The following is a 12048-nucleotide window of genomic DNA, read 5'->3' as shown; positions in this document are numbered from 1 at the left end:
CGTCATCGGCGGTGTGCGACTTCCCCCCTCGACCGACAGGCACCTGTGAGCTGGGTGAAATGATGCCCTTCCCCTACAATTGCACAAAGTTCTACATGTGCACCACCTTCGGCCCTATCATGCAGAGCTGCCCAAACGGTACTGTCTTCGACTTTGAGAAAACCAAATGTATCTTGACGAACGAGACGGTTTGTACCGGCTGTTGCATGAAGACCGACTGCGATGGGAAATGAGCTGCTTCACGGATGAAAGTGACAGTGATGGAGACCTCCCATCGGACCCAGAAGGATTATAAGGACCTGAATGAGTCCTTCTTAAGTCATTAAGGCTGTCAGATTGGGTCACAGACCAGAGATCCCGGGGAGAATAGGCACTCAACGAGCCAAAGAGAGTATTCGGACCGTCATCGAGCCATCCAAGCAGGTCATAGCATCAATCAGACATATTTTAGTTGGACCCTTGCCGCCTGGACTGGGCAATCGTTGTTATACGGCTTCCTTCTCTTCAAAAAAAGTATTCAGCCGCAACTCTACCCTCCTTCAATGCATTGTGAACGGCGCCCCAAGCGGCATCTGCGAATAGAGTAGACCGAAAGCCCGCATGCTGCGATGGCGATCCGTGTCCCCACTGAGCTTGCGGCGTCATTGATAGGCTTGAAATCTCCTTTGTGGCACTTTGTCATCCGTGTGGAATGTGCAGGAGTAGGTTGTAGCTTGCTAGTTTCTCATTGAAAAAGGACCTTTTGGGAGGGCTCTAGGCCCCCTAGTAGCTCAGACTTGATGAGTGAATTTACAATATGGGGGGGAACAAAGGTGGAAGTAAGGGGGATCAGAATAGGATCTCTCATTTACCTCTTCTCTACGTGGGAGCCCAACTCGGAGCCCCAGGTTGCGAGGTTCAGGCAGCAGCGTAAGGGCAGGCGATTTGCCAGGTCCCCTGGGGCCCGTCTGAAACAGATGGCACAGTTGAGAGGCAGGTTTACTGGCCGATTACGAGGAGCCTGATTAGCCACTCTCGGTGTGATACTCAGGGAGCGTTCACGAAGCGCTCAGTGATGCTCAGCCAAAGGCTCAGTTGAAGCTCAGGTCAAAGAGGCCTTCGCTCCCCCTCTACGATCAACCCGTCAATGGCGATTAGGTTTTTCGTTCTCGAGTAATCTAGGTAGTCATAGGATACGTACGGATCTAGGGACGTCCAAGATACTCTCGCGCATTATCATGTATATACTTCTCGCTTGAGGTACGAAGTGTTCGTCAAAGTAACAAATGTATGCAGTTTCATATCGGTAACCATGCATTGATAAGGTATACGTATCTATCTAGGTGGATACCTAAGGCAACTTCGGTTATGTTAGGTAGAAAAGCCATGAACTGTCCATTTTCCGAGTGTTCAGATCCCATATTAATTAGTATGTGCCCGGCAGAATCCAATTCGTGAAAATTCCTCGTAATTGTCGTAACAGAGAACTAGACAGTCAAGGAATGGCGGATGTATCGGTGAAGAAGTCCATCGATTCGTATCCCAAATGTCCTCTTCCTTGTAGGGCTCTCTACTCTCCCTCGCCGTTGATTCCCTCCCATCCCCCCCTTTTGATCCCACCTGTTGCGATGGCAATGGCGCTCAGTATTTCGTATCACGGCAGGCACTCAGTCCCATAAGGACCGTCCTCGCCCCGTACTACCGCGCAGTCCCAATCTCTGCGCCCATCCTCTCACGCCATCGCCCACACCGTTTCGAGTCCTCCTCCTTTCCCGCCCACGTCCTCCCATAGCCAATGCCGAGCCCGCACTCGGACTCGTCAGCGTGTATTCCCATTTCACCTCTCCATCCACATACAACGTATACTTCAGCAAGCTCCGTTGCCCTTGACTGCCTGCATCACCCACCAGATTACGGATCTCGATTAACCCAGTCTTGCTGTTTCCGTCGGGAATGTACTTGATGGCGACATCTTGGTCGTCAACCTGTCGAAACGTCCGAAAGGGGAGATAGAACATTGAAAGCGGCCCGACTGAGAATTCGTGTGGGCCAGCAGCCGGGCTTGTGTCGTAGACGACAGGTTTGGGGATCGGTTCACTTGTACCTGTGTCGGACGTATCGATTGTCTCTCCTACCAGACCTTGGTCTTGCTCCTGGGAGAGGACTGGCGGTGGGTATCTTATGGCAGCAAATTCGTGTCGATCTCCAGAAAGAATGACCACTCTAACGCCTAGTTCGCGTTCTGCATCATGCATGGCCTGCAATATTATTGAGCGCTCCCTTAGAAATCCGCCCCAGGTGTCGGAAGTGCCGAATCTCCAATTCTTTGTGAACGGAACACTGGTGGCTATGATTTTCCAGTGGACGTGCGCAGGCTCGGGCTCAGAGAGGTATGCGAGAAGGGAGTCAAGTTGTTGCACACCGAGCATTGAGTGCGTCTCGGAGGCGGCCGGTGGGTTGGGGGATTCTAGAGACGAGCCGTATAGGGGTTTCTCCCGGCTTGGGAAGGACGTGCTGGTTGATTGTGGTTCGGGGTCAGTACGGTATCGTCGAGTATCAAGCATGAAGAACGAGGCGGGTCCATTGGTGAATTCAAAGTACGTGGTGTTGGTTTCTGACCCGCTCGGAGAGCCTGGTGGAACTGGTGGGTTCACTGAGACGTGATAATGGATGAAGGGATCTGAAGCGGCCGGGAACGGATCTGTATCGTTTCCGCCCGACCAGTCATTGGCGATCTCGTGGTCGTCAAGTGTATGGATCCAGGGTAGAGTGTCAAGGCCGGGTAACAACCACGACGGAGAAGCGTAGACGCGTCGGTATTCCGAACGATAATGTGCAAGTGAGGAGGATAAACGGAGAGGCACGTCGACGTAGATGAAGTCTCCGAGGAATAGCATGAATGCGGCTGGCGATGGCAGCGAACGGACGAGTTTGGACAAGTATTCAAAGCCATGGATTGCCAGAGAATGAGCCGTTGGTCTGTACGGAAAATTGGCCTTTATGCAGGAAGAAGTGAGAAACGTCAAGGTATTGGCGGCCTCCGAGTATGGTGACGGAGCTGTAACAAAGGTACCAGATTGGTCATTAGACAAGGAGTAGATATATTTCTTCGAAGGCTGAAGACCATCGAAGCTCAGTGCATGGGTATAATCGGTATTCGGTCCCAGGTAGTAGATCGTGTCCGTAGTAGTCCAGCTAGTTTTATCCGCCGGTGACAGGTAGACATACATTGGAAGCTGGGCCGGATCAGGTTCTCGAATCAAGACTTTCGCAGATGTTGAGTCGACATAGCCAACACGGGTGAAACTCAAATCCTTGGCCGGATGAAGAAGAGGTCCTCGAAAGACCAAATCAACCGTGAACAATGCTAGTAAGACGTTCACACCAATTGTTATGTAGCTCCATCTTCTCTGACGCCAATCGGGTATTCCAAACAGCAAGGTCTTAAACAATGACTTCTCCTCTTCATACAAGACGGGTTCTTCCTGGTCTTCATTGATCCGGTCTTGTTCTTTCGTTTGGTCATGGCCATCGGATGGTGCATCATGTATGGTAGGGCTGCTCGAACCGAAGGATTCAGACTGGCTGAACACGAAGGCCAGATAGATGGCCACTGCAGACAGGATAATCGGGGGGAAATGGTGACCAGGGATCTGAGGACAAGGTCAGCTGAGATTTCTGTGTTGTGTAGCTGATACTCTGGGAACTCATACCCATCTCAAGAAGGCGTAGGCAGCGAGCCTTGCTATCGACGAGCTTGTCCCAGCTATGATCTCTGCTGGCGAAGGCATGTTGATGTTCGAAGAAACTGTACTCACTGCCTAAGCAGCGAGTAGTTGGGCATGGCTCACATCGTTGCCAAAAAGTTGGCTGTAGCAGAGACACAGGCAAAGCGCGGATGCACGTCGAGTTCATTCCCCCCTCAATGACGCAAGCAAAGCCAAGGAGCTGAAACGTCGTGTGGTCTGACGTCGATCAACCATCTAAAAATGGCTGTCTGACAAAAAATGCTTAGGGGTGAGAGCCTTATCATCGTGGCTCCTGGCACCACTGAAGCTCCGCGACGAGTTGGACCGCGAATGTCCCTGGCCACTGTCAAAGGAGTATACATCGGTTCGACATTTCCCGCTAAGGGTGCGTTCAACGGTCTATCTTCGCAGGGAATGCGAAATCGAAGGCAAACCTGGAGATAATTGTTTCGAGTGTCCATCATGCTGCTGGAGTCGGATCCCAATAGCCAGTGCAATTACGCCTTCTCTGCTCCCAACCTTTGCGCGGGCTTGCCTCAAAAACATGTAGCACTCGAGCAAAGATCCATGTCATCCTCCTCCTTGACCATCATTGTCACCGATTGACAGAGATCCCGGCCAAGCCTCGTCCCAACTGTACCACCAAGGCCGCATCCCGCACCTTCTTCATCCCCATACACAAGGCCATACAGTAAGCCCACATCCAACAGTTCTCGCCTTCTTGGGGCAGCGCATCCCAGTATTCCCACCCCATCACACCTCCAAACCCCGGGTACCTCTCCACCAACAGGCTCAATACCGCCGCCGATAATTCCAGCGGCACGTACCCGCTCTCACCGTGTTTGGGGTTCGTCAACATGCCCGCCACAACCTTCTCCGCGGGCCAGCCGTTGCGCATGATCTCATCATAGGCGGCCGTATTATGCAACCCTCCCCATCCGTTGTAAAATTGCGTATTGTACCAGGCGATACTCGACCCACGCATGGCCTCGAGCATTCGGTAGTCAAACCCAGACAGGTGCGGCCGGCCAGCCATGAGGGCAGTGGCCACAGGAGCGAGCGTGATGATGAATTCCGGCCCAAAGTCAGCTCTGAGTCGATCGATCAGATGCACTATCCCAGGAAGGGACATTTCTTCTTCGACGTCGAGATCTAGTCCGTCGAGATTGTACCGCCTGATCATATCACGTAGCGGAATGTAGTAGCTTTCAAACCTTGCGGTGGGCACGTCGGTCCTCGATTCAGAGTAATCCAGCCTCGCAAAGGAACCCCGAGCGGCACCACCCAGCATCCCCAGGACCTTGATCCCGGAGTCTTGGAGGACAAGGACTTCGTCCCAGAGCTGGATGTACTTCTCGTGGTCGGGCGGGTCATCATTGAGCGTCAGGTTTTGAGGGTCCCAGTTGACGTGGATCGCTGCTAATATCACATGCGTAATTCCAGAGGTGTTGGTGAGAAGTGGTAAAAGGGAAATATATTGGTCGCTGTGATGGTAGGTTTGAAAGTAGCATATTATTCGAGGCTTCCACGCAGTGACGGGCGCTATTGGGAGTGGAGGCATGGCTCCATCCGCATACTTTCTTCACTGGTAGGAAAGAGAAAAAGGAGAGTCAAGTTCCAGCTTTGTCCAACATTGGGTGGGGAGAAACAACGAGGCTGAATTGAACTCCGACATCAATGCCAAGACTCTTGGTTGGTGCATCTACTGGAGCGACAAGGCTGAGCGTACTGCAAGGCTGAAGAAAGACCAGATTTCATCTATCGCAAAATTTTATCTTCGTGGCCAATCCTAGAACACATTAAAAGGAAAAAGAAACTAGAATTTTCCTACCCAGATCTATTCTTGTTTTGTATCCCGATGTCTTTCCACTACCAGGCTTCTTATCGTACGTTGAGCAGCTGGGGTGGCGCTCTGAAGTTGCCCATTGTATCTCCTGGAGATAGATCAGGAATGCCAGATCCCTCTCTTCTTGCTTGCCTTGTTATCATTTCTGGTGCTGAGGCCAATTTCAGGATTCGCAGACCACTGGAAGTGGGGCTCACGCCTCGGACGGCAAGCGTGCCCTTTTCTTGAGCTTTCATGATGATATCATTCTGCTGTTGCATCTGCTTGAGGAGTATTTCGTTCCTCATGTGTGGAGCTCCTTTGTGAATAGCTGGCATAGGATTTGTTTCAGAGGTTTGCCACAACGGATGTTGAGCCTGGGAACTGCTAGCTGTGGACTCAACTTCGGCCACACTCTTGTTCTGGACTGAAGTGCTAGATACCTGGCGTCGCATGAGCTGTGAATGCAGGGTTGCAACAGGCGCTTCCATGGTCCTGGTAGAAGTGTCCGTTGATCGATCATAACTCGAACCATTCTCGGAATCGCTTCTGCTCCTAGATTGAGACCGACTTCGAGTTGTCAAGTTTGGCGGCAACGGCCTGGGGAAAGGCTTTGCAGCATTCGGGGTAGCGTCCGGTGCTCGGAGGACTGGCTTCCCTATGAATGATGCATGGCTTTGGGCACTGGGCGCCGGATTGTGTGGGAGTCCGCTAACACTGGAAATGGACCCGTTTGTCGGCCTTCTCACCAATCGCGGTTTGTCGCCTGCTTGGGAATTGTTCAAACTTCTTGATCCAGACCTCGTAGGCACAGCAAGAGGCCAGTTGCTGATATAGGACGACTGTGAATCTCCACGTCGATGTTCTGCTGGCCCTGGAGACCCTTCATCCGTTTCCTTCAAGGACGGCACTGATGGTATCTTTCTACCACCGGTGCCATAAGCGGCCACGATGTTTGCAAAACTCAGGTCTGAAGGTAATTGACTCAAGCGCTTGATAGACTGCATGTTCGAGTCCATAAAGGAAGAGATCGATTGAAGAGCATTGCGTGACTCATGTATCTCGTAAGACGATGGGGTGTCAACGCCATGGGCGGCCCTGGCAGTATGCGAATCGGCCAGACGTGCGGGACGAGTGGAGGCTGTTTTGGCTTCCCGTCCTGACCCCCTTCCCACACGTGGCCTGTCGGCGTCAATTGCCTGCTTGGCTTGAGAGACAACTTGACCAAATACGATATCCTGATCCGCATACCGTGTTGAGCGGAATGGTTTTGCCGCATGGTTGGTGTTGCTGAATGCTGAAGCTTGAGCAAGGATGAAAAACGATCCATCATGTATCTTCCTTTTCAGCACATTCCATCGCGTCCTTGCGGGGTTCTTCTCCATTTCCGGGCGATAGATGGATTCTCTGGAGAGCCTCGAGTAAAAGGTGCCGAGACGTTCAGCAACACGCTCCAGGACCGAGAGCAGATATGTGCTAAGACTGACCAGTCTGTGTTTGTCGGTACCAGACTCGATGCACTCGATGACATCGAAGGCGTCCATACCCATGCAAACATCTTCACGGATTTCTTCCAGAAAGTGGACGTCCAACTCAGTCACTGCACGGGCGTACTGTAAGATCCCGTTCTCTTGGAGCTGGGCCTGGTGGTTATTGCAGACAAATGAGCCGATCTGCGCGATTTCGTTGGCGGCGGTAGCAGCGGCAGCAGAGGCTTGCGCTCTGGTGATGACACCAATGACATCCGGCACTCGGGTTTCTGATGCCCCAGAATTGACCAGCGCGAATGTGAGCTTAAGATGCAGCTCCTGAAGCTTGGCCCCAAACAAGGTTGAAAATCCATTCTGCATCAGCCTTGACTGAAACTGATAGAATTTCCTCACACCACCCATATTGAAGAGGTCGCCTTGAAACCAAGTCCGCGCATCCTGCTGGATGTAGTCCACCTCGAAGTGTAACGTGGTAAGAGCTTCCACGCAACTGCGTAGGTATTGATACCAGAGATCGTAGATGCCGCTGATTTCGATCGACCGGAAGTCCGGTTTCGCTGCAAGGTGACCGACGAAGTATTTTGATAGCAGACTCATGACCTCTGGATTTGTGGTGTGAGCCACGTCGTCAAAGGTCTTTGAGGCATCCAGTCCAGCACTTGCTTGAGCAATCAAGGTGCCTCCGGGATGAATTGGAAGGAAGTCAGTGACATCGTAAACACCACCATGGACACCAATGTACATCCTAGACCCTTTACGGTGGCCAGTATTCAGTGCCAATCTGGACAGAGGAATACGTGGAGTGGCATAACTGATTGGACGCGGCGTCATGAAAATGTCCAGCATGAAGCGTCTTTCGGCAAATGCTTTGACCAGCAAGCTGTCGGCCGACTCTTTGGTTGACGCCCAGTTTTGGTAGATGGCCTGGCGAATTCCCGATATGATCGTTTCGTACATCGACACGGAGCCACAGATATACAGATGGCCTCCAAGCCCACCTTGACTCTTTGAGATGACAAGATCGCAGACCGTTCGCCCCTGTTCTATTATTGTCGCGTCGAGATACCGAGGACTCATCTGCTTCTCGACAAGATCTCGAGACACTGGATCGTAGATAAGACCATTTCTGTCCCTCGAGAACGCAGTGTGAAGTTCGATCTGGCCGTTTTGTACATATTCTCGAAGTTCATGCTCGTAAGAGAATCGCTCCCGCGACTGTACCCCAAGGAAGAGGATGTTCCTTCCAACACTGGTTTGAGCTCTTGCTTGCCAGAAGCCTCTGAAAGGTGCAATTCCCGAGCCTCCTGCAAACATTGCGATAGGGCCAGTCATGGTAACAGGGAGCTGGAAATTGATGGGTCTAGAGATTCCAATAAGGTATTCTTCGTCATCGAACATCTCTCCGGAGGAAGAAGGGTCCGGGTTAAGGCATCCACTGCTAACTCCATGGCGCCGGTTGTAGGGATTGGTGGACTGCAGTATAGATGCCAACTGGGACTCAGTGCGGGCAACAGTCAGGTCAACAGTGCTCGGAAGCAGTTCATTTGAGTAATTAGAGATGCTGTAAGTTCGCGGTACCTCAACGGGGATTAATTTCGGAAGCCACGAAAGATCGGACAGATTAAATGCTCGGTCCCATATCGTCGAGGAAACTTCTGCGATGGCGAGTTGAAGTAAGTCTCCTATGGAGCCCTCGACTGGCCACATCTCGGATCCCAGAACTTTTAGCACGCTTGATGATGAGGCTCGAAGTGCCATGTGGAAGGCCATAACCGTCTCCTTTGTCAAAGGCGCCAAGTGTCCTCGTCGTAGAATGTCTTGCACCGTTAGAGAGGGTTCGCCGTCAATTCGATTAACGGATTTCAGATGCCGAGCAAAGCGATTCCAGTCTGGACTTTGTGAAACTGGGACTGATTTGTGGAGGAGCTCGTCCAGACCTAGAGCGGCAGTGATCTTCCCTACTTCCGCCCAGCTATTGACTGGCATAATGGCAAGTCGGTCTCCGGGTTGGAAGGTAATGCCAGTGCCTTCGAGACCGAAAGTTACCATGGCCGTGGACCGCAGATGATCCGTATCCACGAAGGAACGGGATAGAATTCTTGCTTTGAATCTGCATTCTTCGAACGACCCTCGCAGCTCGTGGGGTTGCAGGGTGACTTTACCTCGGAACGGTTCTAAACGTTCTCTCATTGATTCAGAAAGAGTTTTGTGCACCTCTTCCCATGGCCTTCCTATGTTGTCGGATGACCCAGCATTCCCGTTCGTCTCACTCCGACCAGTTTTGGCGACGACTTCCAGGAAGCCATAGACTTTATCTGTATCAAAATGAGTTAGCCAGCAGTTGCATTTTTGGAACAGGGCGACTGACAGCGGTGTGTTCCGAACCAGCCGCGCTCCGACAGATACGCCTCAAGAATGCCCTCCATCACACCCATCAGGCGTGGGTCGCCAGACTCTTTCACGAAGGCGGGGATCTGATAATGATACTCGATAGCGGCAATGAATGCTCGAATGTTCATTGGCAGCCAAGCTCTAAGATGGAGGGCTTCTCTCCCGAGGAAGCTGTCGTACTTTCTTCTCCCAATAAACGCATCCATCAATAGGAATACTGGCAAAGCAAGTCCGGACAATGCAGGAACACGTTTAGAAAGAGGAGCGCTGAATTTTGCATATCTCTGACCCCACTAGAACATAGTCAGTACTAGCCTTGAATTAAAGGAAGGGCGAATTACCTCGACTGGATTCGCAAAATTTTCGCCCGAGTTTGGATTGACGCTGATCTTCTGGAAGACGTGGACGAACCTGTCCACTATCGTTTTCAATTTGATTAGCTCTCGAAGCAGGCCTTCTTTATCCTTCACCATGACTCGCTCTTGACATCTTGTAATCACCTCGACTCCTTGAGTGAAGCATCCGTGCGTCTCGGCCATGCACAGGAGGAACATTGCCTCACCGCGATCGTTGAAGACGGGCCACCGTAGGTCCATATTTTCGCATCTTGCGACATATGGGTTGATGCTGGTGGGATCTCGAAGCTTGTAGTTGTATACGGAGACATCATACTGGGTCAAATGGGGTAAAACTCTCCCCATCCTTGTACATATCTGGCGAAGAGGGATAGCAATATTCCTAGGAATCCCTTTCGTCTCCTCTTCTTCGTCATCTGCTTCTCCCGACAAGTTCCGAAAGGTTCCCGGCGGCGCAGTTATGCTGATTCCCTCGTGGCCATCGTTGCGTTCTTCATACCGGTAAACGCTGGCAAGTATACCCAGGCAAACCACTGCAGCCCAGAGGGCTTGATCCGGTATGACGTCTTCTGTGCCATAGACGAGAGGTAGGGCCAGGATGGATTCGCGCATTTTGCCCCGCGCTACCACTGCCGGCATTCTCTCGCAGAGATCAGACCATATTCTTCCAGGTGACATTGAGAGTGCAGCAGGTGCCGCCGAGGGGTCTGGAGGGCAGAAACCGTGCGTGCTTGTTAGGTAACCGTCCCTCCATCCGGTCAGAGGGCCCAATTCTTGTGCACGCCTGAGGACTTGCCGGGCAGGAGCACCCAGAGCTGAAGCGAGAACATCAAGATCTGGGGGATTCAGATGGTCAGCATTGGTGAGACCATTTGTGGCGCTTGCCGACGGTGCTTCAGGAATGAGCAATTCTGTGATGGTTTTTCTTTCCTGAGCGACGAGGTGCTCTATTGATTGGCCGTCTGCGGGAACCTGTAGACATTAGCGAGTGTCTGAACTGGGGTTCTGCTTTGATCACCTACTCCTTGAGGTGTGTAATGTGACTGTGTGGACATTTGATAAGCTGCGAAAGCGCAGCCTCGTGGACCAACTCGTTGGGCACCAGCCGGGCATGACGAGCTTGGCCCTCCCCTATGCCCGCTAATGGGACATGACCTTTCTGACATGCCGGATGTCCCTCACCTATAACAACGGGCTTCGCTCAAAGCAAAAGGACACAACTGAACAACAAGAAGGATGATAGCGCAACAAATGCAAAGGGCTCACACGATGTACAGATTATATCGCAATGAAGACCCAGAGGCGACCAGCACCTGATTGACGAATGTTCGGCTGTATTTGACACAGGGCAAAGGAACGAAATTGGGTATGTGTGCTTTTAAAGTCTGGAGGGAAGATAACGTGATTTCAAGACATGAGGACATACCTATATAACATTCTCCTGAGAATGAAAGCATTCTGGGCACAATCACGAAAGGAGAAAGCCTGAAAGCAAAGGATCGGAAGGCCCCTGCCAATCGTTACGTGATGAAATCAACAAGTGGGCTTGTGCTTGCTCAACTGTTGGTCGTGGCAGCCGGCTTGGATATTTTCAGCGGTGACATTGTGGATAAACCGGTGCCCAGCCCTTCGTGCAGGAGGATCTCTAACACAAGGCTGCGGCCAAGTTATCTTGTAGACGACAGCACAGGATTTGTCGCCAGGCAAAGCGTTTGCTTGTATCAGGGGTCAGCGCTTTCGGATATGCGAGCGACGGAAACGAGATGAATATTGGCAGCCTCATTGGGCAGGATGGGTCCAAGGTCTCCGGAGTACCAAAAACTGCGCAGGCCACCAAGAGTCCACTGATGCAGAGTCGAGGGATAACCGGCGTCTGGGTGACTGTTGACAGCCACTGAACGTGGTTTGAAGACGGTTCCAGGGGTCCAGCACGGGAGCGGCCAAGAAGGCTTGACTGCCACAAAGTGTTTGAGGTTTCCCTCACCCCCTGACCCCAGCTTGGCGGGCTTGAACTTCAAGTCGGTGAGTCGACGATGGTAGCCGGCAGAGCTGAAGGGGGGCGTCATGAAGCTGAGTGACTCTCAACAGGAACGTCTATTGGAAGGAGGTAATGCGAGTCGCAAAGGAGCTACTTGTACTCGGTAGAGGCCAAGAGAATCTTCCTGCGCAGCCTGTATGCCCCGCCGTAGCGAGAACTTGCACACCTTCAACGGTGAAGCAAATATGCATGGATTCTACCTCTCGCTCCGCACTCATTC

The 12048-nt window shown here is 51.9% G+C and overlaps 3 protein-coding genes across 3 annotated transcripts; all 3 read right to left on the bottom strand.

Moving 5' to 3' along the window:
• Positions 1 to 1290: 1290 nt before the first annotated feature.
• PV07_05158 (uncharacterized protein) lies at positions 1291 to 3867 on the bottom strand. Its single transcript, XM_016392036.1, has 2 exons — positions 3693 to 3867; positions 1291 to 3632 (listed from the first exon to the last, which is right to left on the bottom strand). Exons 1-2 carry the CDS (start codon positions 3768 to 3770, stop codon positions 1647 to 1649), a joined length of 2064 nt encoding a protein of 687 aa, XP_016249555.1. The 5' UTR covers positions 3771 to 3867; the 3' UTR covers positions 1291 to 1646.
• A 206-nt stretch (positions 3868 to 4073) lies between these two features.
• On the bottom strand, positions 4074 to 5343 carry PV07_05157 (uncharacterized protein). Its single transcript, XM_016392035.1, has one exon. It carries the CDS (start codon positions 5287 to 5289, stop codon positions 4324 to 4326), a length of 966 nt encoding a protein of 321 aa, XP_016249554.1. The 5' UTR covers positions 5290 to 5343; the 3' UTR covers positions 4074 to 4323.
• Positions 5344 to 5558: 215 nt separating this feature from the next.
• On the bottom strand, positions 5559 to 10845 carry PV07_05156 (uncharacterized protein; the record flags this gene model as incomplete). Its single annotated transcript, XM_016392034.1, has 4 exons — positions 5559 to 9358; positions 9412 to 9727; positions 9776 to 10762; positions 10813 to 10845. 4 exons carry the CDS (start codon positions 10843 to 10845, stop codon positions 5610 to 5612), a joined length of 5085 nt encoding a protein of 1694 aa, XP_016249553.1. The 3' UTR covers positions 5559 to 5609.
• Between the last annotated feature and the right edge of the window lie 1203 nt (positions 10846 to 12048).

This window comes from Cladophialophora immunda, assembly GCF_000835495.1.
Source record: "Cladophialophora immunda strain CBS 83496 unplaced genomic scaffold supercont1.3, whole genome shotgun sequence".
In the NCBI taxonomy this organism is placed as follows: domain Eukaryota; kingdom Fungi; phylum Ascomycota; class Eurotiomycetes; order Chaetothyriales; family Herpotrichiellaceae; genus Cladophialophora; species Cladophialophora immunda.
The sequence above is the reverse complement of the archived record's forward strand: the minus strand, read 5'-3'. Positions and strand labels throughout refer to the sequence as shown.